Source organism: Halichoeres trimaculatus, unplaced genomic scaffold (genome assembly GCF_033239565.1).
Source record: "Halichoeres trimaculatus isolate MK-OKI-2021-1 unplaced genomic scaffold, fHalTri1.1 fHalTri1_scaffold_17, whole genome shotgun sequence".
NCBI lineage: Eukaryota > Metazoa > Chordata > Actinopteri > Labriformes > Labridae > Halichoeres > Halichoeres trimaculatus.
The window spans coordinates 28,807,637-28,833,992 of record NW_027437195.1 but is presented as its reverse complement, the minus strand read 5'-3'; the positions used below and the strand labels follow the sequence as shown (position 1 = coordinate 28,833,992).

The 26,356-nt window shown below is 37.9% G+C and overlaps 1 protein-coding gene across 23 annotated transcripts in view; it reads right to left on the bottom strand.

Moving 5' to 3' along the window:
* Positions 1-26,356, bottom strand: part of mark3a (MAP/microtubule affinity-regulating kinase 3a) — a 75,831-nt gene that overhangs the window by 5,650 nt on the left and 43,825 nt on the right. For 4 of the 23 annotated variants that reach the window (XM_074691548.1, XM_074691552.1, XM_074691550.1 and 1 more), the window contains exons 10-17: positions 23,355-23,454; positions 19,713-19,825; positions 17,910-18,057; positions 17,147-17,364; positions 16,011-16,114; positions 15,330-15,506; positions 10,539-10,811; positions 7,873-7,899 (exon numbers count right to left, since the gene is read on the bottom strand). In XM_074691548.1, the coding sequence (XP_074547649.1) occupies positions 7,873-7,899; positions 10,539-10,811; positions 15,330-15,506; positions 16,011-16,114; positions 17,147-17,364; positions 17,910-18,057; positions 19,713-19,825; positions 23,355-23,454 (1,160 nt within the window). Of the gene's footprint in view, positions 1-813; positions 862-1,071; positions 1,152-7,872; positions 7,900-10,538; positions 10,812-15,329; positions 15,507-16,010; positions 16,115-17,146; positions 17,365-17,909; positions 18,058-19,712; positions 19,826-23,354; positions 23,455-26,356 lie in introns of all 23 variants that reach the window. The other 19 variants (XM_074691558.1, XM_074691564.1, XM_074691562.1 and 16 more) reach the window with 8 other exon arrangements.

Below are 26,356 nucleotides of genomic sequence, written 5' to 3'. Positions count from 1 at the left end.
CCGGGTTTATCATCTCTGGTTTACTGAGCTGCATCTAAAGATGGCCGTCTTTTATAACCATGACTCAACGAGAAACAACAGAAGGTTGAGCTTTATTAATCCTGACGGGGGGTGAAGTAAAACGTGTTTCTGACAAATAAAGCACATCAAACAGGAGTTAATGATAGATAAAGTCTTAAATCTCACATTCAGGATATTCAGAGGAAAGAGGTTTGATGTAATTTAGCGTCTCCAAACAAAATGTTAGAGTTTTAGGGAAATATAATTAGATTAAACTTATTTAGGCGTTTAAGAAGGATGTGTCCGCCTTTTACCACTCATGGTTGTCAGAAAATAACCGTGTTGGGCGTGTGTCTGTGCCTCCATGTTCATCTCTTCTTCACACTGACTCATGAGCTCTTTAACAAAACACCGTATCGGAAACCAGCCCCTGAATCACTCCAAAACAAGAGGAAAAAGTCCGACTGATATCACAGAGCAAACTCCCTGACAGGACGGGCTTCCCAGCATGCACTGCAGCCTGGAGAAACAGAAAAACAGGACGGGGTGGAGGAGGAAGCCGCCCCAAACTCCCAGACAGCGAAAAAGACTCGACAACAAGAGGACACGTGAGCAGACAGGACTGACAGCAGGTCCCTGAAGTGGGTCGATCAGAGAGGCTGTGAGGATCACACAAGACCGAGTGGGTGAGGAGAGGAGGAGAGGAGAGGAGAGGAGGAGGGAGGAGGCACGAGGGGGGAGTCCCTCCACATAACCCACACTTAGGACTTCAAGTCTCAGAAGAAAGATTGAGGGATTGAAACAGCCCCTTACTCTAGATCTTCATCTTCCTACAACTCTCTATATCTTCCGCTCCTGAATCTGAAAGAAAAAACGTGACTGAAAACAAAAACTGCGATTTTCTCCATGGAAACATGACAAGAAAAAAAGCAAGAGAGAGGGAAAGAATATCAAAAATGTATGAGGTGAGGAGAGGCCAAAAAAAGGAGAAGGAAACATGGAAGGATGATGAGAAGGAAGGAAGGAAGGAAGGAAGGACAGGCTGAGAGAGGCTGGAGGCAGAAGACTTACTAAGGGTCTTTCCTCCAGGGGTGGAAGGGACGGCTGGCCCTGTTTTGGCCGTCTGCCGTTTGGCCGGGTCAATAGTGACCCTAGGCAGAGGAAGAGCAGCAAGAGGTCAAAGGTTAAAGGACACAGGAAGGTTAGGAGGACAAAAAACACACGAGCTGTGAGGAGAAGAGGAGGAAGAGGAGGAGGAGAGGAGGAGGGTGACTGAAGCTAAACGTCCTGAGGAGGAAAATGAGGTTTAAAGATGTGCTGTAGATTTCTTTAAGAGAAATGTACGGAGGGTCAAAATGGTCAGAATGGGGTCAGAGTTATCAGACGAGTCGAGAGTTTAAGATCGAAGAATGAATAATTCTGTCAGTGAAATCATCCAAATGGAGTTACTGATTTTATCTGGCAGATTTTTTTTTACTTGTTACAAGCAATTTAGGCCTTATTTCCCATCTTTAAATAACTTGAAACAAGACATTTTTTCTGGACTGTCCAGTTAAATGTGGCTCATATTAAGTTTAAAAAGACATTTTTTACTTAAAATAAGACAAAAACACTGAATAAGGTTTCAGTTTTTCCGTTTTTTTGCTGTGTAATGTTTGCAAATATCCACAGAAACTCTGTGACACCTCTTTATTTAGTCTCAGGAGAATGGGAGGAAACAGAAAACTGAGATTCTGATTCTGTTTTTTGGGGGGAGGAGTAAAAAAAATAAGAATAAAAACAAAATAAAAAAACAAGAGTTGGTCAGAGGAAGATTTATGACAGGTAAAATACTTGTTGATGACTAAACGAATAGTTCCCTGCAGCCAATGCAGACATAAAGAGATCTGGATCTGTTTAATAGCCATGCGTACTGGTTGTAGGTTATTTATTTATGATATATGAACAGATATGATCTAGTTCTCCCTACAAAGTTTGCACTAAACCTAATTTTTGTTCATTTTTTTCTGAATCTGGAACCTCTGCTTTCTTGGATTACTTGGGATCTTTTCATTGCATAATAAAACGTTTCTGTTTTTTTGGGAGAAAAACACCTAAAAAACATTTTTAAGATGAAGTAAAAGTTGCATGAACTACATGATTTAAACTGTTTCATATCAAGACTTATCCCTGCTCAAAGATAGAAATACAGACTGAAATGGTGAAAGAAAATAAAGCTTTAACTGGGCAAAAGTTTTGTTGAAAAATAACAAATGTCAGTCTCAAACAAAGATGATGGTTTTGGAAACTTAGACAAATAAAAGCCCCGCCTAATAAAAATACTTGAAAGTAAAACACAAGTTGAATAAATTCTCCATTTAAATTATTTCACTAACACTGTTATCCATTTCTTCATGTATCCAGCTGTTTAAAGAAACCCGTCTGATGACGCCGTTCCACATTTTGCTTCCACAGAAAAGTGAAAACAGGAAAAAGAAAAACAAAAAGTGAAGGTGAAGAGGGAGATGAGGAGTGACATGACACCGAGTTCAACGACTCGAGGCTCTGGCTGATGGAGACACTGTGAGAGGGGGGAGACTAGACACCGATCGGCCACCAGAGGGCAGTGCTGAGCCTCCAGGCAGCAGCCAGAAAGACCCAGAAAACCAGAGAGGAGGCTCGCTTTGAGCAGAGAGCAAATTTAATCAATGATTGGGTTTACCAGGCTCCATTTTAACTGTCTGAATATTTCAGAATTAACCATAAAATAAAATTAAAGTGTCCAGGTTTGATGTGAAAAGTGTGAAAAGGTGTCACACAGGCCTTTTCCAATCCGTTCGAGCACATGCATATAAAAAGATTGAAATCCACTGGGATATATTTCTCTTCAAACTCTTTTTTCTTCTTCAATAAATCAGATTATTTATGTGGTTTTATGTCTATTTTTAGAAAAGAGTGGGAAACTTCAAAACCTGTGTCTCTTTTCTGCATGTCATGCCCTGCTCTCACATGCAGAAAAGAGACGCAAATCAGAAACATTCTGCGCAGCAGGCTCCGCCCACTAAGGTTCCGGAACCTATGGAACCCTCGAATTGCAATAGACATTGTAATGTAAGAAAACGGAACTTTTCAGGCTGCAATTAAAAAAATAAATAACAACAGAATATTAAATCATAGGGATTAATAGAAGAGAGGATTTACGAGTATTTTTCATATTATACATTTTACAGGTTTACAAGGCTTGAAAAGGGATGGAACCTTTCACATTTGAAATGATGTGGTACCAATGCCCGGTACCTAGCAATAATTATTAGTACTCAATGGCACCAATTTTTTTGTACTTTTTGTTTGTTTGTGTGTTAATATTATTTTTATCAACAATAAAATCTCAAAGTTTTTCAATTTAACACATTTATATCTCAATATATAAACTTGCTATGTTGTGTTCATGTCCAGCGTGGAAAATCGGCTTGTCTTCCACTTCTTCACAGTCACATGGATGCATTCACGCACCCAAACATGGTTCGTAATTCGGTCTGTAACTATAAAAGTACCTTATTTGGTACCCAAGTTTAAGTAGGGATGGGTACCAAATTAGGTACTTTTACAGGTACTGACCGAATTCTGTCAAAAGTACCAGGTACCGATTCACGCAAAGTCAAAAGGTACCTAAATGCATCCTTGTGACTGTGAGGGAGTGGAAGAGTAGGCGATTTTCCATGCTGGACATGAACACAGCATTACAAGGTTAAATATTTAAAAATAAAAATGTGTAATTAAAACGAATTCACATTTTATCATTAAATTGATTGATATTTTTCTCCACATAAACACAAAAAAGTACCAAAAATTGGTACCGTTGAGTAACGATACCAATTGCCAGGTACCAGGAATCCGTACAGTATTGTTTCAAATGTGAAAGGTTCCCATCCCTAGTTACAGTATCCTTAGTTGTATTGGTCATATTCAAGAATAATTTATTGCTTGTGTTTAGGGAATAATGCAGAAAATAAATGTCCCCCCAAAACTTTTGCAAGCCAAATCGCAAAATGGTAAAAGAAAAAAAAAGTGCCTGGGGAAAGTTCTAAGGGTGGGAGAAAAAAATCGATTCACACAAGTATCAGGATTTTGTTGTTTACGATACTAAAATTGGGATTCTTTGTTAAAAAATTGTTTTGTTTTTTTTTCCTCAAATTTAAATCCTTCATTTTAGTCTTTGTTTATGTGCTGGATTGGAAAAAGTTCCCACTTTTCTCCAGGAGAGGGCAAAATGTTTTTCTCTGACTCGTGGTGTGCATTTTTTGGAAAATATGGCTCCTGATACACTCTCTAGACATCATTATCATAATCCAGCTTTTTCCACATGGTCTGGTGTTGAAAAAAGAAATCAAAACTGAAAAATCAGAAATATTGAAGAATTGTAATTCAAATCGAAGCGGCACCCCAAAAATCGAAAAGATTCGAATTACAAGAAAAGCTTTACATCCCAGCCCTAAAGAGCACCCCGCTCTGCTACTGAAGAGTTAAAAGAAAGTTTAAGTAAAGACTTCAATGTTGGTTTAACTTCTTGAGTATAAATCTAAAAAGCTAGCGCCTCCGATAGAAAATCCTGACAGGTGAAAATGTTCGGTAAATGGAGCCCTGACAAAGAGTTCCCAAAAACCAAACAAAGTTACCAAACGACAGACCTCTCAGAGCATTTCCCTCCACCCCAAACTCCTACAATCGATCACATGAAGTCCTGCACAGAAACAACCATCTCCACAATCGCACAGATCTTTCCATGGCCCAAACATTTCCTCCGGTCTGTAAACAAGAAGAAATCTCATCCTTGATGATTTCCTCCGCTCAGACAGCCCAAAGAGTTACACACACAACAACACCAGGCTCTGTTCTGTGGTGGATGGATACAGGTCACGGCTCAGTCTCCAATGAGCATTTTTAACAGTCCAGAGAGAGGATAAGAGGGAGAGGTTGTTTACGACAATCACCGTGGCGAGGAAACAAACCACAATCAATGCTAGCTGCGAGAAGCGACCCCATGCAATTGATTAGTGGCAAGCTGCTTCGTTGTTGCTGTTGGTTAAATCGACTGATTGTTGAAGGAGCTCTCACAATCAGCCGTTATCCACTCAGACCAAGCAGAGCGGCTCTGAGCACATTTACACACACAAACACCAGAGAAACACTCGTTAATGCGCGACTCCAGCCGAGCGGGCGCCGTTTGGTCGACTTTGGTTTTTACGTCACGTGGAGGTGACTGACGTCTCTGAATGGAACAAGATAAGCCAGAGCGAGATACGAGGCTCGATACGCCGCCATGTCTGCACACTGAATATGAAGCTGGAGCCCAGATGAAGCTTAGCTTAGCTTAGCTTAGCACAAAGACTAGGAGAATAAGGAAACATCAAACATGATCAAAAGTTGCTCACAAGCACTTTGAAAATCTCTGTTAATGTCGTGTTTCATACCTACTGCTACAGAGAAGATGAAGATACAGCTTGAAGTTGTTAGCTTAGCTTAGCACAAAGAATTAAAGCAAAGGGAAACAGCTAGCATGGCTCTTTAAGAAAAGTTAGAAACACACTTGAAACTGTTTTATCCAAACATTAACTGAGGTCTTCAAGATTTTTTACACAGAATAAAAGAAACAAACTAGCTTAGCTTAGCAAAAAAAGCAGAGGACGCAAAACAAAAACATTACCCAAGAGTGATTCTATAATTAGGGGTACTTTTTTTTATCACATCACTTTTATTTAATACAGAATTATTTAGCTAAAAATGCAAATCATGTGTTGGAATTTAGGGTTTTTGTGCTGTTCAATTTCCCAAATGTTAAGTCTGCTCTTCAAAATAAACACTAGAATTCACGTTTGTGTTTATTTTTTAGTATAAATATTTATTAAGTATTATTATGGTATGAAGTATTGTTTTTTAAGTTTGGCATTTTTTTTCCAAAATTTTGAGAATTTCCAAGTTTTTTTTTCAATTGATTTAAACTTCTTTTTTTTTTTCGGCAGATTTTAATTTTTTTTTCAAATTTTTGAAATTTCAAATTGTTTTGCAATTTTCTTTATTTCAATTTTTTTTTCAAATTTTAACTTTTATTTGCAATATTTTTGAAAATTCATTTTTTTTCAAAATTTTTGAATTTCAAAATATTTTTTGATTTTTTCTTTATTTTAACATTTTTGCAGATTTTTTGCCATTTTTCAATTTTTAAAAAATTCTGCATTTTTTTTTAAATAACAAAAAAATAAGACATCAAATGTGCAATTTCATAAATGTTAAAAAAAACTTGTCATTTAGTTAATTTTTCACTAGATTTTACCATGTTTACAGTTTACAGTTATGTAGATAAAGTAGATTTTGTGGCTCCAGAATGACTTTACTCGAGGTGAGCTGAGGCATTATGGCTCATATGAAAGACAGGTTGCAGACCCCTGCTATGGATGTTATAAAGACCAAACTGTGAGGAAAAGGAGCAGAGATATGAGCTGATGGAGGTCAGGTGGTGCCATGTTCAAGGTCTGCAGTTAGCACAAGAGACAAAAAATGGAGGAAATGTCGACTGTGTTACCTGTCAACCATGTTAAATATGATTTTTGAGCCATGATTCTTTTAAACTTTGTCTAAACTGTGACATAAATGTTGAGGGACATTTCCAGGAAGCGTAGTCTGACAGGGAAATGTTGAATAACTTTAAATTCAGTATAATATGGATTTATGCTGAAAAATAGTCACAACTTTTGTTCGTAACACAGCTGACAAAAAATCTTAAGCTACACTTTGCAAAAAACTGAAGCAAAAAGCACAGATTTCTTCAGTTTTTTGTGCACTTGAAATGTTCCCCTAATTATAGAATCACTCTCGAAGAAAAAGTTTCCAGATGACATCTGATATTCATATTGTTGTTATGGCCGATATTTACCGATATTTACCAATATCAAAACTGGTAAAAAAAAAAAGTAATAATAAAAAAAAAAAACATCTGAGAAGATGTGTGGAGGTAATTCAGAGAGAAAGAGCAGCGTGAACGTGAGAAAAGACAACCATGGAGAGGATCAAAGGATGGAGCACTCAAAATGAACACGATCAAAAATTTTGTCTGTTTTTTGGATCAAAAACAGGAAGAGATGCAAAAGAAGTGAGTCCACTCTTCTTAGGTAGTTTTGGTGTTTACATAGTCAGAGAAAACAAGATTATTGGGTCTTGAAAGAGCGTTCAAGATGCTCTGAAAATGCCGAAAGCTAATGAGTTAATATCGGCTGATACCGATACTGATATTGATATATCACGCATCCCTAATATTTCTGACAAGAAAAAATGAGAATTCAAACACAAATCTTATAAGAGAACCAGAAACTGGAGTTTACCCAGAGGAAAAAGGATGTTCACACAAATAAGAGCAGAAACTAACAACCAAACATCCACGATCAGAGGCTGTTTTGTGGGTATACGAAGCTAAGACTTAGCATGACAACTTCTGATGCAAAAACCTCCACAAATCTGTGAGAGTTGTTTTCTTTTTCAGCTCTTTTGGAGAGAAACTGATCGGACTTCGTGATCCTTTAAAACAGTTAAAGTCATTTTAAAATCTGCTTCATGCTACATGAGCTTCCAGTTTTATGCTAATAGAAGCTAACTGTTAGCTGGCTCCAGGTTCATCTAAACCACGCAGACATGAGTGGTGTAAGAGCTCGTGCTCTGGGCATCCAGCTACTTGAATCAGCGTGCGTGTAAATGTACTCAGAGAGGGTTTTGTTCTGCTAAGCGGCGTGTTAGTTCAGTGCCAGCAGCCCCACACGTCTGCAGAGTCTCGGAGGAAGTTTTTTCTGTGAGTTTGTTTTCGTTATTCTTGGCACAGAGCGAAAGGCAGTACAGGAGTCCTACCTTTTGGCAAACCTGAATGACATGTTTCTACAACAGAATCAGACAAAGAAACAGTGAAAATGGTGAAGGAGGAGGAGGAGTGAGAGGAGCAGGGGAGGGGCAGGAGGAGGGAGAGGAGCAGGAGGAGAGGGAGAATGAGGAGTCTGAATGAGTGAACAAAAATGGGGTGATTGGAATCATCAACAGTGGAGGGAGATTCAGGTTTTTCTCATGGATTATCATGATTTCAATTCCTCATTTCAGCTCAGTCATTGCAGCAGTGATGTCGCTGCGCCGGCTGCCACTGAAGAGAACGTGAGACGGCTCGTTGGGATGATTTGATCAGATTCATTTAAAAGCTCAGGAGAAAAGAGGAGAGAAATACAGTTTTTATTTGTGTTATTTCTAAAACTGATGGTTCCTTTTTTGAATTTTGGTTTTACAAACGGTTTCCTCTTTTAGTCTGAAGCATGACTGTCGCTCTATTTTCTGTCTCATGCTGTTGGTTGTGTGAGTAATAGCTCACTGCAAACCAAAGCTTGAAGTTCTGCATTTATTTACAGACTGAACGTAACAAAACAATTTTTTGTGAAGAAACTCAAACTCTGGAGTGACATTATCAAACTATGATGGAGAAACAGATACGGGTGTTTGGTTCGACTTAACACTGATGTTGCATATTGTGTCTTAACTATTGAAAAGCCAAAAACTGGGTGGGCCAGACTTTTCAAACTCAACTTTGACTCTTTCCTGAGAGTTTCCTCACCTTTAGACATGTCGGCCAGAGTTTAAGTATCTAATTGAACAACTTGGATTATAATTTATTTATTTATTTATTTTTAATTATCTTATTCGACAGGGACCATGCAAAACAAGAAAGCAGTCAATCCAGAGTTAGCTACAGAGCTAATTTTCATCTGTGGTCCCTGGGCAGGAAGATGTAAAATAAACATACAATACTCAACAACAGTTCATCAGAAATTTAAATTCATACTTCATTGTCTCTTAGTTTGATGCAGTAGATGCTGAGGATTATAATCTATGATACACTTTTGTTTTCATCACCTCAAAGCTGCAGCCAGCAAATTTACAATTTTTGATGCAGCACTGATAAGTCGCAATCATCTCATTAAAGAAACTAAGTCATCATTATTTGGGAGATAAATGCTTTTATTGTCTTCTTAATGAGGAGGATTGGGGCCACTTAAAAAAAAAAACTTTTTTTTAAATAATTATTTTTTCTGAGTCAAGTCAGTGTTCTGAGATTAAAGTAAGAATTTTGGAGAAAAAAAAATTCAAAAAGAATTTTTTAAAAAAGGAAAAAGAAACAATATATTATTTTAATTTTATTTCCGAAAAAATGCTAATGATAAAATTCAAAAAATTATATTTATTTAATTTAATCATTGTTATTTTTTCTGAGATTAAAGTTAGATTTTTTTTCTTTTCCCCAGAATTCTAACTTTAATCTCAGAATTCTGACTTTTTTCTCTGAAAAAATAATAATGATAAAATAAAATTTAAAAAATGTATGTAATTTTTTTAATTTTATCATAATTTTTTTTCGGAGATGAAAAATAATGAAAATTATTTAAATAAAAAAAAATTCCATTATCATTTTTTGGGAGAAAAAAGTCAGAACTATAAGATCCAAGTTACAATTCTGGGGAAAAGAAAAAAAAACAGACCTTTATCTCAGAATTCTGACTATTTTCTCCGAAAAAATAATACGGATTAAATTAAAACAATAAATCATTTCTAAATTTTATCATAATATTTTTTTTCCGAGATAAAATTAAATAATATACATACATATTTTTAATTTTGTCTTTTTCTTATTTTTTGGAGAAAAAGTCAGAATTCTAAAATTAAAGTTTGAATTCTGGGGAAAAAAAAAAAAGAAATCAGACTTTTATCCCAGAATTCTGACTTTTTTCTCCAAATAAATAATAAAGATGACATTTTAAAATGTAACAAGGATTTTTTAATTTTTAAGTGAGTGGCTCTTATCCTCTTCTGTATCATTTTGATAAACTTTAAAAGAGATTTTTTTTATGGAGTGAAAAGAAGGGGAACAAGGATGATAGTTGATTCCAACAAGTCTGCCTTTAAGTCTGTAAACAAACTTTACTACAATAATTACTGATTTTATTTTCAGCTGATTAACAGTTGTTCTCATTGTAGATAATTTTTGCATTTTGTCCTTTATTGCCAGCTGTATTTTTCACATTAATTGACTGATTTTCTCTTTGATGAGTTTTCCTCACGGTGGATCAGCAATAGTCGTCTTAACTCGCTGAGAACACTCTGTCATCAGATTATGTTTTTTAAATTTGTTAAAATGTTTCTCCTGAAACTTTTTCGTGATGACTCAGAAACAACGAGCCAAAGTTTTCTGCAGTGGCGGTTAAAAACATCCCGTTTCCACCAAAAGGTGGTCAGACTGCGGCTCTGGTTTCAGTTCTCTTTGGTTGGCACCCAGGCAGCGACAGATCAACACGTGAGACTCCAGAGTAAATCACATCATACAGGACAGTGGCGTGTTCCCGTCAGCACGCCACGTCTCATCCTGACTCTAAAAGGCAGTGAGCTGATTGGCTACAGACAGATTCACAGGAGGTCATTCTGCGCAGAGCAGCTGCGAGGTAAACCCTTCGGCGTGAGCTCAGAGCGGCGCCCCGTCTTACCTGCGGGTGAGTTTGGAGGTGAGTTTGGAGAAGAGGTTGCTGGTTCCACGGCTGCGGGTCTGCGAGAGAGGGGTGGCGTCGTGGGAGAGCGTCGGCGAGGCCGGCGGTCCGTTGTACGTGGCCGTGCGGCGGTCTCTCAGCTGGCCCCCGTGGAAGGTGCTGCGGCTGGCGGTGCCTCGCGGGAAGCGGAGGCGGTCGGGTGTGGTGGCGTTGGCGATGCTGTGGATCGACGCCACCGGGTTCCTCTGGGTGCCAGGCGACACGGCTACGCTGCTGAGGGGGACGGAGGGAGAAGAGGTCGGCGTTCAAAGTCTAAAGAGATGGGTCGACGGTTTTTCCACAGCAGAGTCACAGCTTTGATCTGAGGTCAAAGGTCACTGGTGCGATCGTGTTCTTCTGCTGTGGAAAAACCTCCATCAACGCTGAGTTTGTGATGCCCACACGGAGATCTGAGGCTGCTGAGAGGTTTAACAACATGAAACCTGCAGGTTAGATGTGACACAGGGAAGGAAATTTAACAGAAACAGAGAGTTTAATCTGCTTTATGTGGCAGCTTCATAAGCTAGGTCACTTTCCTCACACGGCCTTTTTGAAGAGTTTGGAAACTCCACAAATATTTTGAGATAATTTGAATTATAAACTTATTCAATTTTTAGTCATTTTTCTCCTTCCTGACTGCAAAGTTTTCAGAAACTAAAGTAAAACTCCTCAAACTGCGTCGGACAGATGAAAGATGACGGTTGTGTTTATATTTTATGTTCTTGTCTGATGGGTTTTGTGAGTTGGATCATTTATCATTTATAGATTTGCACTCGTATGAGATTGCATAAGATCTGATTGTATGAAAAGAGAAGGGTACATCACTTTTCTTAAGAAATGGGAGGAAGCTGTACAGGTTGAAAAGATGTGATAAAGGAGAATAAATTTTAAAACAACCATCTGTAAAACTGTTTTTTAATATTTGTTTGGCCTGGAGAAATTGGGAAAGCTGAGTCAGTGACCTCTTTTAAATGTTGCCCGATTTACTCAGAAATAAGTTTTAAGTTATTATTTTGGCTGTTTATATCTTTAGTCCGATAGAGAAGGACAGTGGATGGAGCAGGGAACACGCAGGAAAGAGGCCACAGGCTGGATCTGAACCTCATGGAGCTGGACCTAGACCACTTAACTTCAGTTTTAAGTCAAGGTGATTTTATCAGATTTTTATCTTTTATATAAATTTATGTCTTTAATTAGAACTGGGACTTAAATGAAATAATTCCAATTAATTTATTACATTAACAAATGTTGCGTTAAGAAAATCCTGTGAGCACTGACGCCACAGCTAGACAAACTCATTTCTGAGCTAAGAGCACTTAAAAACTATTTCACAAGTTTAAAGTTCATAAAAAGTACCAACAAAATTGGATTTATTTGTTGAGCTTGTGATCATCGCCTGCTTGAAATGTAGTAATGTTCCTTAAAACTAAAATATATATTAAAAGATTTTATTTTTATAAAAAAAAGAGGCTATAAATATATGTCTAATCAATAATTCAGATGTTTAAAAAAATAATTTTGAATTAAAAAAATGTTGCTTCTGTTGTCAACTACTGATATGCGTTTAAAATGCGATTAACCACAATTAGAATGTAATTAAATGAGATTAAGATGCGATTAATCGCGATCAGAATATGATTAATCACGATTAAAATGAAATTAATCGCAATAAAAATGTGATTAATCACAACTCTAATGCATTAGAAATGTGGTTAATCGCAATCAGAATACGATTAATCACGATTAAAATGTGATTTACCACGATAAAAATATGATTAATCACAATAAGAATGCAATAAAAATGTGATTGGCCACGTTTAAAAATGTGATAAACTATGATTAAATATGACAAATCGCGATTAAATTGTGATAAATGGTGATTAATTGATTACAAGTCAAGTCCCAGCTCTACTTTCAACCTATTTTTTCTTTTTTATTCCTCTGTGTTCTTGTTTATAAACAGCTTGTTTTTGTTCCTGTGCCAATAAAGCACTTAATGTCTCAATTAAATTTTTTAACAGACGATATTTCCGCTCTCAGGTTTGCTGTCTTCTGCTTTTATTAGTTTTTGGGGCATTTGTTTAATAACGATCAATTTTTTTTTACTTGTTTAAGCCTTTTTCTGGGAGCAGATTTCAGAGAGTGTTAGTACAAGCTCCTCAATCTATAGGATCTGCTTATTTCGTAGGACTAGCTCCTGTGAAACCCCAGTTTTATCAGTTTTAAGAAAATCAAATTTCTTAAAATGTTTATTTTGGGACTTTGGAAGTGAGAACCTCCAATAAATTCATGTTATTTTAATTTAAGTGAGATATTATTAAAGCAGCTTAAGTGGACCCTGATCCCTGAAAAAACTACAGCTTAAGATAAAAAAGGTCAACAAACAATCTGAAAAAGTTACTCTTGGGACATTTTGTGCCACAGCCAAAGATCATTTGGGGAAGTAAAAGTTATAAAAGTGAATGTAAGAAAATTTCCAACCCTGAACATCAAGCCTCCTACAACAAACAGAGTTAGAGTCTAAACAGGAACAGCGATGGTCTGAGAGCTGGAGCAGCAGGGGAGCTCTGCTGAGCTCGGCCATCGTGTCGGACACCAACAACGTGAGGGAGGATCCAGACGGAGCAGATCAGGGGTCAAAGTTCACAGCAGAGGATGGAGGAGAGATCAGGAGCAGAGAGCTGCCAGAGTTTGGTTATTGCGAGTTTCTGCAGCGGAGACAAGCGGTCCTTTGGTCTATGCTCGAGCAGCAGGATGATGCAAACGTGGAAAAATATGATCGCACAGAGTTCAAGCCGTGTTCAGCTTGGCTTCAGTGACAGGAGTCATATTTTTCTCTACTTGTGCCTCAATTTCTATCAGTGTCTGAAAACGTCTTACACGTGAAGGAGAAACCGGGTTTCCGACGTCACTGGTCAGCATGAATTCTACAGGTCTGGACTAAAGTCTACTGTTATCTGACACAAACCATGCACAGGTGCTTCCCCGTGTGGTCAAGTGAAGAACTGCATCACGTGATATCATGAAGAGCTTTTAGTGGATGAGTCGAGGAAAACAAGAAACTAGCATCGGAAGACGTCTCAAATGACGGACAAGTGCACATATTTTTTGCAGGCTAGTTTTAGTCTGAGGTAAAATGCGTAATGCTCATAATTAGGGATGTCCTGATCAGAGTTTAATGAGGCTCTTTGACTCCTTTCCATGCACCTATGGCTATCCCATAAAATGATAAGTTTTCAAATTAAAATAGTCTTTCAAATTTTTTTTTTTAAAGTTATAAATCTAAAAAAAAAATTAAAATTAGAATTTTTTTTTTGATTTTTGTAAAATTTCAATTTCTATTTAATTTTTGCAAATTTTTGACATTTTCAAATGCATTACTTTTGACATTTTTGCAAAATTACTACTTTTCAAATTTATTTGAATTTTTTTTGCAAATTTTCAACATTGCCAAAAATTTGAACTTTGGAAAAAAAAAAAAATCGGTTAAAAAAAAATCAATAATTGTGACATATCTTGAAATTTTGCAAATTTTTGACATTAAAAAAACATTTTCAAATGTATCACTTTTTAAACTTTTGTTAAATTGTTACTTTTCAAATTTATCTGATTTTTTTGGCAAATTTTGGACATTTAAAAAAATGAAATTTGGAAAATTTAAAAAAAAAACAATTTCAAAAAAATTTAAATTTGAAAAACTGTGAAGAGTTTTGCAAATTTTGCAAATTTTATAAAAGTCAAAAAACTTTTGTTTATATAATTGTTCACTCTCCTATGCATAGACTTTTATGGACTTCATAGTTTTTATTGTGAAGATAAAGTATATTATTTTTTTAAAATATTTGCACATTTTTTTAAATTGTCACACGTTTTAAGTTCTTTTTAATTTTGTAAAAATTTTGCAAATTTTCAAAATTACAGATTTTTGTTTTGCAAATTTATGAAGTTTTTGGCACATTTTTGTCGTTTTTTAATTTTTGGCACATTTTATTTTATTTTTTTTTTATTTGTTTTGCAAATTTCTGACATTAATGGCCTTGCAAATTTTTCGCATTTTTAAAATATTTGCAAATCTTCTAAAAATATGAAAAACTAAGACATCACATGTACAGTTTTATAAACACAAAAAAACTTGTAAAGATATTTATTTACTAGATTTTTACTATGTGTACAATTTTCATCATTTTTTTTGTCTTTCTTGTGAAGGAAAAGTTGTTTTTATGGCGCTGGAATGCCGCTTATCCAGGCAAAATGGCTCTTATGATAGTAAAGGTTGCAGACCCCTGCTGTAGAGTGCCGTAAAGCAGATTTTATTGCTGTAAAGTGTCTGTGCTTGTGTGTTCAGTTAGAAAGCCACGTCACTGAACCATATCCAATTATTTTAGCATCAACTTTATGAGGTTGGGTGAACTCAGAGCGCTCGCGATCGGCTAAAGTTCCCGATAACCGATACAGTAAAAAATGCCCAGCTAGGGATCAGGATCAGGACATCCCTAAGAATCCTAAACAATCTTTTGTGCACGACAAGATCCTGATTTAGCTCGAGGAAAAATCACTTTGCAGACACTGATAATAAAAAAAGAGCAGGATGCACGCTGTCCTTGCTTATCTCAGCAGGAAATGGTGTCCATGGTTTAGTCGTGGGGTTACAGAGAGTGAAGCTGGCTGGATGTGTGGGTTAGCGAGGGGCCAAACAGGGGCGGAGACATGACAGGAGACAGACAGGGGGGTGTGGAGGCCCTGCTGTCTTACTTGGGCGAGCAGTAGTCCAGAGCGTAGTAGGAGTGGGGCAGCGTGGCCCAGCCTGCCTGGCAAACGTACAAGGGGCCGACGGTTTGATACCTCTGCCGCACTGAACTGGACGAGGCACCGAACGCAGCAGCCGCAAAGGCAGAAGAGGGGCTAGTGGCACAAGCCATCTCAGTCATGCTGGACATGCCACGGTGAAGAAAACGGCACAAAAACACCCCCGAAAAACCACAAACACACAGGCAGAAATGAAAATAAGACAATGAGAAAAAGTAAACACCAGACTGAAAGAAAGGAGGGACAGAAGAAAGAAAATGAAGGAGCCTGTCTGGGTTTTTCAGGCCTTATATGGTGAAAAGCTGCTATTAGGGCTCAACCAGAAGGCTTACAATTATTTCTGCATTTAGCCGTCCAATATCCATATTTATAAGTCATGAGTTTGACCACATTTGTGTTCGTAATCAGGGTTTTTGCATTCTTGTTGGGTAGAAAAGCCTCCAAAGCAGCATTACAACCACAAAACTGGCAAAGGAAAGTTAAAAACTGGATAAACAGTAAAAAGGTCCCACAAGAATGTGCAGGCTCGATAATCTCATTAAAAACCAAGAAGGGAAAATGGATTGAAGGGTAAAACGGCAGCGGCTCAGACTTGGGCTCTCTGAGGCAGCAGGAATCTGCGCTCACCTGTTCTCCTTCCCGTTGGGGATGACGGAGAGGCGGTCTGTGTTGTTCCTGTCGCTGCAGACGTACGTGTTCCTCCTGGTCATCCCTGCCGATGCCGTGTTATTCTGCAAAGAGACAAAGATGTGATCCACGCGCTGCGGCTCAGTTTAGTTTAATTGTTGCAGGTTTGATGTGAAAAAACTGAAATCTTATCAAGCATTTTTGTCTTATTTTCATTAAAAACTGTCTTATTATTCTTGATTTGAGCTGTTTTTTGCTCTTTTTGCTGGTAAAAAGTAAAAAAATCTGCCAATGGAACAAGAAAATTTTGCTTGAAACTGGGATGATGTCTTAATGTTGCTAGGCGCCGCCCTGTTGGTATGGCTGCCTGTTACAGCAGCTCTCTCTTTGTCTGTTTCTTGTAATTTTTTCGTCTCTTTTTTTGTTATTTTTGCATCTGGAGTGGATCATTACTTTTTATGGTTCATTTGTTGGTCAGCGATATTTTTTACTGTCTGGAGATCCTACATGTAACCATGGTTGCATTGTTTACATGTGAAATCAGCTGTTAGCAGCCTGTAGCATGTCAACGCTAAGTGGTGCTAGGCCTGATGTTTACCACAAGGTGAGGAGAAGGAGGTGAGGACGACGTGCTGGTTCAAGTAGTGACGACGTGGACCTGTCCTTCCATCCATCGTTTTTGGGAACGTAAGATCTATCTCCAATAAGATGGACAAGCTAGCTGTGCTAACCCAGCAACAGAGGGAATACCAGAAGGTAGAGTAGCATAATGCTATTCACAGACATAGCTAACAGCCAAGTTGTCAGCATCTATTTTCTTATGGAGCCTTTACACTTTCTATACACTTTCTTACTTTTGTTTTCTTGATTTCTGCTGTGACTCCTCCTGAATTTCCCCTCAGGGATAAATAAAGTATTTTCTATTCTGTTTCATTCTATCTAATACAAGTAACTTTTCTCTTGTTCCATTGGCAGATTTTTTTTAACTTGTAACAGTAATTCAGACCTTGTTTTTATCCTTAAATAACTTGAAATCAGACATTTTTCTGGACTAGTCAGGTGAATGTGGCTCATATTAAGCCCAAAAAGACATTTTCTAAAATAAAAATGAAATTAATTCTGATGGATTCACTCACGCTGGGGCCGGTGGTGGCTCCTTTCCTGCGATCAGGGATGTCGGCCTTGTTGGGGTTGTTGGCGTTGCCCAGCAGGGGGCTGGAGGGCGGTGCCCCGCGGCTCCCTGGGGTGCTGGGCTTACGGAGCTGGACTCCGCTTTCCTCCTTGGCGTTGTTCTCCGCCGTGGTGGTCTGACTCCTCTTTGGATGAGCCATCCCCGGAGGGACGTTCTGACCGACTGCGCGGGGGAAAAACAGAGACACAGGCGTTTGATGGATGACTCAAAGACGGGATTTGTTCCTCTGTTTTTATGATGTGACAGCCTACATCTCCAATAAAACACCACGGTGACTCAAAGTTTCATAGAAAGCTTGAAGTGTGTGTTTCCTGTGTGTGTTTGATGCTGAAATAATGAGTGTGAGGCTTGGGCTGAAACTTCCAGCTCAGTCATGCAGAAATGTGAAAAAGTATTCATATAGTGTTCTTGTTTTTTACTTTTACGACAGCAAACTGAAGGTTTTCAGTTTGAATCATATCTATCTGACCACTCTCACGCTGTCTTTTTAAAGTATGGTGAACCGTGCATGTGAGGCTGCAGATCTGACCGAGAGGACGCCGTACAGACTGACGTTATTGACAAAGCATTATATCACAGAGGACACTGAGCTGTGCAAACAAGCTAAAGGTTAAAGAGCCTCCGTCATGTGACCAGAGCGCCGCAGGTTGAGCTCCTCTGGTGGAGACAGTCTGCTGAAGCAGGAAGCTGAGCTGTTATTTGCTCACCTTGTTCGCTGTAGCGCCTCTGTTTGTGGTTGGAGGAGACGCTCCTCTGGACTTTGAGGTGGGAGGGCGACTGGCCGTTGAGTTCGCTGTTCGGTCGCGGTTTAGCCAGGGACAGGTTGCTGCTGGAGGCCGACTCGCTGGGCTCCAGCTGACGGGACGAAACACACACAGTTACTTCACACATTAAGATTACTGACCAAAAATATACAGTAACTTAATTTAATAATGGGATTTATATGCTCAGTTGTGTAATTTATAACTTAACACGACTTCATAATTGTGTCAAATTGTTTGAGGAGTTAATTTACTCCTCAAACCTGAAACATTCTTTTGATTCTTACACTTTCAGTGCTGTACAATTTTCTCTTTAAAGGTCCCATATTATGCAAAAATCACTTTATTAAGTCTTTTAGTGAAATTTGTGGGTCTTTGTCTTTCCTCCCAGCCCACAAAATGTGATATTTAATGACCAAACCTGTTCTTAGTAGAGCTTGTTAATGTAAAATCCTGACCTAAAACGAGCTGTTTGGATTTTGGGGATTTGCCGACATCAGCGATTCCCTTTTTTGACCAATCAGGAGCAAGTCTGACCTGATTGGTCCACCGGAGCAGATACCCCCAAACCCCCTCCCCACCCACTCTGAAGTTGAAGAGCCATCACTGCTCTGTTTTGGGCTGTAAACAGCCACATAGTTCCATGCACAAGCTTCCCATCTCTGAAGAAGACAGACTAAGTGTCTAGAGTTCATTTATCAGGAAATGTTCCAGCTACACTCAGTAAAACTGTGCATGTGTGTGCTAGTCACTTCACGGCCGACTGCTTTTCCAACTTTGGACAGTCCAACAGAGGGCTAGCCAATAGACTGGTCCTGAATCCAGGCGCATTACCAACCATCCTCCAACAAACCTGGGACCCTGGAAATGTGAGTATTTTAAATGCTGTGTGCTGTGGAGCAGATGGAAGAGCTTTTCCTCAGTGTCCCCCCTGTCTCTGTGTTAGCTTCAGGATGCTAACTTTAGCTGCAGTTAGCCTGTTGTTTTAGCCTGTAATGTTACGGTAAACGAGCTTCTCTGTTTTCTAAACATTGTGCACTCGGAGCTCGTGGTGCCGCTCTCAGTGACGTGGAAGAGCGGGGCGGTTTCAGCGGTGGCTCATTTACATATGAAGGCCACGCCCACTAAATCAGAGCGTTCTGAACAGAGGGGCTATGAGAGCCTGGAAACAATGCTGCTGTGCTTGATTTATTGGCTTTTTGGACCAAAACATGTTACTACCATTTCATGAAGACATCAATGATCCAAATTAAACTTTCATTAAACATTCATTAAACTGTTTTAATGTTACATTATTCGAATTATCGCTGTTTCCTCTGTTTTTGTGAAGTACTTGAGTTGAGTCCTGTAGAAGCTCTAAATAAATACTTTATTAGATAAAACAGAAAAAAGAATTATTTTCTTGTAGTTTTTGGTTAATTTGCAGGCCACAAAAGATTTTAACTCCTGGAGAGAGTTTCATTTTTAACCAGAGAAATTTCAGCACTTGATTTCATTTCTAGTCTTTAACGCTCTCTTTTTTTTTCGGTGACTTCCCAAAATTATTGCACAACATTTATCGAAGTCTTTGTGTCACCATGATGTCATCATCTTGACCGTGTTGTTTGGTAATGAATCACAAAGTGCGCTTTCATCTTTATATTTTTAAGCGTTAGAAATATAGAAACTATCTTAAATCTTAAATGAAACAAACCAGTGGAGTGAAGTTAAAGAAGTGTACCGTGCTCTTATTTTGAAAAGCTGCCATACCTCAGAGGCCTTCCTGCCCAGCAGCAGGTAAGTGGCCGTGATCTCGTCGTACTTCATCTTAGCCAGAGACTCCTGGATCTCCTCCAGGTTGTAGCCCATACCGACCATCACATCTGCAGGAACACAAACAGATCGTTAAAGAAAAACCACGAGCAGCAAAAACGATCACTCTGGAAGTTTCTGTGGTCGTTTGTCTTCTAGATCTTGAGACTGATACATCTGAGCATCTTCCTGCCACCGTTATACCATCACTTTATTTCCTCTTATGCAACTTCTGCACATGTTCATGCTTTATAAATTTCATACACAGCTCTTCGAGGCCATCGCTGATCGACACACACATGGTAACCTGCACGTGGCTGCTTCTCCTGCATCTCTCTGTCTCTCTGCACAAATCTCAAAAACAGCTTGTGTTTTGTTTTCTGCTCACAGTCATTGTTTGCCGTTTCATGTTTTGATGATAACGATACGGGTGAGAAAAGAAAGAAAGACTGAGAAATCTGCAGGAAATCACGATAACAGCATATGGCAGGTGATTAATTTTGCATGTAAATATCTTCACGCCGCCGTCGTCGTTTCTGCAGGTTTCAGCGCACGAGGAAATGATTCATGTGAGAGGAGCAGAGAGCAGGTAATCACCCCCTTACCCTGCTCTCCAATCAGCGTCTTTCTGCTTCTGATTGATCGAAGTGGTGTGAGAAAACACACACACACACACACAGGTCTGTGACGTGGGGCCTCCCCCGTCTGGAGTCTCACGTTTGCAGCAGCATGCCGGGGGAAGCAGGGAGGTGTTTCCTGCTGCAGCCTGGTGCACTTTAAACATTTATCTGTGTGTGTGTGTGTGTGTGAGAGTGTGTGAGTGTGTGTGTCCTATCTTTACTGCATTTATTATGTGAAGGCTTTTATCCTTTCATCTTAACACTACGAAGTGTATTAATCTTTAATAGACTCTCCTCTAACTGAGTAATGTTTGAGAACATAATAAAAAGCAGATTACATCTTCAGAGATTAGACCGACCTGAGTCTCATTTTTTAAGATTTTAACGTCGAAACAGATTACGTCAGCGTGCAAACACTGCAGATATAGGAATGACTCATAAAATCAAACTGATCCACTCAATCCAACATGTTTGCGAAGCCTCTCAGGTGGTTTTTTAGATCGTAACAACAGACGACTGATTAAAGCGAAATGCTAACGGTTAATGATTGCGTTATCGACCTGCAGGGAAACACCGCGCTCGATGCACAGCTGGCTCAGCTGCAGCACAACAACAACAGACCAGCTGAGCCTCTGTTACCAGGCAGACTCCGATAACCATCCTTCATCCTGCTCTCCTGCTTCTCCCCCTCACACACACACTAACACACACACACCGCCTCTCGTTTTCACAGCGTTAGACACTGATTTGCTCTGCTGTGAAGAAAATAACAACAGATATTCTTGTGATAAGGTTTCTGAGCCTCTTTCAGACTTTAAATTTGTTAAATCACTTTACTTCTTATCAGTTTAGAGAACTGCTTTTCAAAGACGTGAATTTGCATGGTGGGAATGAACAATGCAGCTTTTTTTAGACGTGTCAGAGGAGCTACAGTGCCCTCAAAGCAAATGTCACTGAGGAAACCGGCTGCAGTAGTGATTTTTTAACTGAATTAAGGAGCAATTCTGCAGAATTTTTCTAAATTTTTAATCTCTAAAAGGACCTCTCTCAGAATCACAATCAGAAAAGCCTTTTTTCGCAAAGTATCTCAAAAATAAATAATAGGGAATTCGACTCTGGTTTAACCACACTCTTTCTGTGCAATTATTGTAAAAAAACGCTAAATATTATTAAATAGAAAAAATGAACTTAAATCGTAAGAAAAAAATAAATAAATAAAAATAATATTAAAGAATAATCACAATAAATAAAATAATTTTTTAGAAATAGAAAAAACAATAATTATAATAATAAATGATAATAAAAAATAAAAAATCATTAAAAAAAATGAAATAAAAATAATAATAATAGCCCTCTTTGCCAAGTATATGAAGAATACAAGAATTTGACTCTGCTTTAACCATAATCTCTCAGTACAATTATTGTAAATAAACACTAAATATTTAAAAAATAAAAAAGAACTTAAGCAGTGAGATAAAATGAATAAATAAATAATAAAATTCAAAAAATAATCATTATAATTACAATATTATTATCAAAAAAAAAATAAATAAATAATAAAATATTAAATAAAATGGTAATGGAAATTTAACTCCAGTTTAACCACACTCTATCTGTACAATTATTGTAAATAAACACTTAATATTACTAAATAGAAAAAAAGTAGTGAGAAAAAATAATTAAATAAATAAATATATGAATTTAAAAATTTAACATAATAATTCAATAATATTAAAAAAAGATAAAAAATTAGAATAAAAAATAATTATAAAATATTAAATTTAAAAAAACAACAACAATAATAATAATAAAAATAATAGCCTTTTTTCGCTTAGTATCTTAAGAATACAAGAAATTTGATTCTGGTTTAACCACACTCTCTGTGTACAATTATTATACATTAACACCAAAAATTACGAAATAGAAAAAAATAGAGCTTTAATTGTAAGAAGAAAAAAATTATAAAAAGGGATTTATAAATATAAATAAATAATATAACAAACAATAATAATAAATAATAATAACAAAATAATGAATAAAATAATAATAAAAAACTTATTACACAAATAAAAAAATGCATACACATTTTTGTCAAAATAAAATACAATAAGAATAAAAATAATGCACTGAAAAAGATGTCAAAGAACTGTGCAATTTGCAAAATAAAAATAAATCTGATTGTGCAAAGAGAAACAGGCTATTATATGAAGTATATGACTTGTTGTTTATGGCAGGGATGCCATGGGCATCTGATGTGGGCATCATGTAAACCTGCAACATTCATATAACCTGCTGTTTATCTGGAGTTCCTGCTGCAGGTTTTTCTTCGGCTTTAAGTCACGACAGTCTGAGACATTTCGCTGCCTCGTGTTTTTTATTCTGGGGAAGCTTTCTTCAGAGTTTTATCTGCATTATTAAAGATCGGGGGATTCCTCGCCCAGCTTAAGAACATCCCTCGGCTTTCTTCTCCTCTGCACTGACTGGGTGACTGGGAGTTTGCACCGGCACATGTGCCAACCTCAGCTGCTGTTATGTAAGAGCCCCCCCTCCCTCCTTCCTCTGCTCACAGCTTTCATCCAGGGCACGACGGGGAGGCTTCTCCTCTCCATCTCTCCGTCTCTCTGTCTTCACTCCCTCATTCCATCTCCACATGCACCAGCTCGGCTCCTGTTTACTTATTCATCATCACGTTTCATCTCTCCTCTTCAAGCTTTTCAGCATCGCAATAATGAGACTTTTTTCTCCTCTCTAACCCCTCGAACATTCAATTTCACACAAACCATAAAGACACAAACAGTAAAGGGAAAAGAAATTTCACTCGTCTGATTGCACAACAAGGTCTCACAGGCCCAGGGGTCATTAAAGTGGAGAAAAACTTTTAAATGATCAAGCAAACTTCCCCCTGAAGGACAGACGGAGAGATCCAGTAACAGTATTTTCCAGCCACGCCAGCAGCCCGTTAGAGGGTTTACGGTCTTACCTATTCTCTTCTGGTCCGTGATGTCCAGCTCGGGTTCAGTGTAAGGCTTGAGCTCGTCCTCTTCGAATCCTGTGTTGATCCATCGATCCTTCATGATTTGCTGCGGAGGGAGACAAAGATGGTTGTTTTTATGAAGCTGGCGCACGAGTTAAATCTGAAAACCTTGGATGCAAAACAAGAAAATAACCACGATTAAGAAAAAGACACTAAAGCCGGAGGACGTAGTCGCCAACACCTGAAAAAAAAAAAATTCAGCTCTGCAAACCCTTCATGAATAAATAAAGAGGTACAGACGCTAAAACCCTTTTCAGTCAGGTCTGTCTCTGCTGAGCGTTTCATGTCAGGGTCTAATGAGCATTCATTCTTCTTTGGAGCAAGCCTCAAGTGGATGTTTGAGGAACTGCAGCATGAATACCCCACAGGCTGCATAAAACATAAACCTTGTCTCTGTTACATCACTTTCTGTTTCTGAAAAGGCGCTTTGAAGTCTAAGGAGAGCAAACACAGTGTTAGAAGCGCTGACGAGCTAACTTTTAGTTGAGCTGCAAACAGGAGAAGAGGAGGAGCCTCTGGGTAAACGGGTAAAGACGCACCTGGCTTTTATACTTTTTCACACTCAAAGCCTCGTTCATTCCCAAACTGCAGGGGGCAGTGCATCACAAACACGCATCTACTGCAGAACTAAACTAGAGTAGCAGAAGTTGTTTACACAGTTCACAATAATTAAAAAAAAAATTCCTCTTGTCTGCCGACTTTGTCCGCAATTTCACGCTAGGAATTGTTCGTCACATGGTTATCACAGTGATCTCTGTGTGATAAACCACAGAATGCCAGGATTTTTGTATTTTGGACACCATGGGCTCCTGATCATCCATGAATCTCTGAATCAGAATCAGAATACTTTATTGATCCCTGAGAAGAAATTTCATTTCAGTTACATCCCATCCAAAACGCAATATAAGCGCTAAACCAAGAGTCTGCAACCTTTGTTGAACTAAATATGCATCAGCTCTTGCAATTCTGTAAATTTTTGCAAATTTTTTGACACTTTTTCAAATTTAGAAAAAAATCCTTTTTTTTTTGAAAGATTTTGCATATTTTTCAAATGTATGCAAATTTCATTTTTTAATTTCTGCAGATTTTTGCATTTGCAATTATTCAATTTTTTTAATTTAGCATTTTTTTAAATGTACAACTTAAAAAAATCTAATTTTTGGAATTATTGCAAATCTGCAAAATTTTTTGAAATTATTTTTTTTTGCAAATATTAGCATTTTTTTTTACTAAAAAGTTTTGAAAAGATTGCAACTTATTGAATTTAAATAAAAAAAATTCAAATTTTGCAAATGTATATTACAAATTTCTAATTTTTTTAAACTATTTTCAAATCTATGGAAACTAAAAAAGTAGGCCAACACATGTATAGCTTTCAAGCGGCAACCTCTGGTCTGAGAATATGAGACAGTGCGGAAGTGCTAAAATCTGCTGTTTCTCAAGTGTCCACTTGAGGCTGGCTCTGGAAGTAGCAGAAATGAACCTATTTACAGCCTGGTTCAAAAAATGTCTCCTGTCTGAGTCGCTAATTTTATTATCAGCACACACCGTAATTTTTTTCTAACTCGCCCGTTCAGAGGATATTAAGATTGTGAGCTCCCTCAATAAGAGGCACAGCTGACGGCCGGCGCCCTATGGCTGTAGGCGAAGCCCTTGCCAGTACCAATATGGCCACTATAGCTGATGTGCTTCATTTTCTGTTTCAGAAACAGACGGGTGATGTTGGCGAGACTACGTCCATGTTTTTTACAGTCTATGATAGTTTTATGAACACAAAAACTATTCGTTCAGAGGCAGAGAAAACAATATTTTTTGGGTCTTGAAAGATCGTTCAAGTTGCTCTGAAAACGGCTGGTAGCTAATAAGTTAATCTTGAGTTAATTTTTAAAACACGTTAATTTTCAGTGTAATTAATTTATCTAATTAACAAGTTACAGTGACAGCCCCAATCCTGATATTTTCTTAAGTTTACTGCTTCATTCTGTTCAGCTGAAATGATAACAGACTCTCACCCCGCGATACTGAAACAATATTTCATGCAGCTCTACAAGACTCTGGGGGATTTCTTGACTTTTTCAACCATGAGGAATTCCCATTTTTTTCTCACTTCCTCATTTTATGTTCAACAGCAGAAGTTACCGCTTGGTTTACTCAGATTAACTTCTGTTTAACTTTTATTTAATTGTTACAGAGATGAAACCATGTCTTTGTCCGTAGCAAAGTTTAAATGTGGAAATCTTGATGAGGCTGTAAAGACACCTCTGCTTGTTTGAGCTTCCTTTTCTTTGATTTATGTGTTTATTTCTTGATAATAATCAGCTCTAAAGGGTCAGGTTGTAAAAGAGCCATGTGTTTACAACCTCTTAGACCAGAAAGCTCTTCTCTTCTTTTAGGAGCTGTTTAAATTTTTCTCTTGCTCTTTTAGTAGAAGAGTTATGGTAACGAGAACAATTCGCGTCATTTATTTCCTGTGATTGGGACGTTATACCTCAGATATCACTGTAAACTTTTCTTTTCTTCTTTGAATTTAAGGAGCTACACTAAATTAAAGGGCACTTCAAAGTTTCAAACTCTGATAACACAGGAACGTCTGTTTTTGATGTTCCTGTGGATGAACCGTACGTATTGAATGCGATGGCCTAGATTATCATTAAAACGCTGAGCTGCATCACATGTATTCAGACCTTTATTTCCAATCTGCAGCTGATCAATTCCTCTCTGGGGTTCAAATTAAGACCGAGCCAAACTAATTATCCCTGATCATGCTCTGATGTAACTCTGGGGCAATCATAAGGAGTCATACGTGACCCAACAGAGTTTAGGTTTCTACATTTAGCTTGACGATACCACACAAAGAGAGGGGAGAAAATATCTCCCTGATTAAAAAATCTGCCTTTAATCCTGATCCAGTTTAGAGCTCAGGAGCCAAAAATACTCTCCAAAGGAAA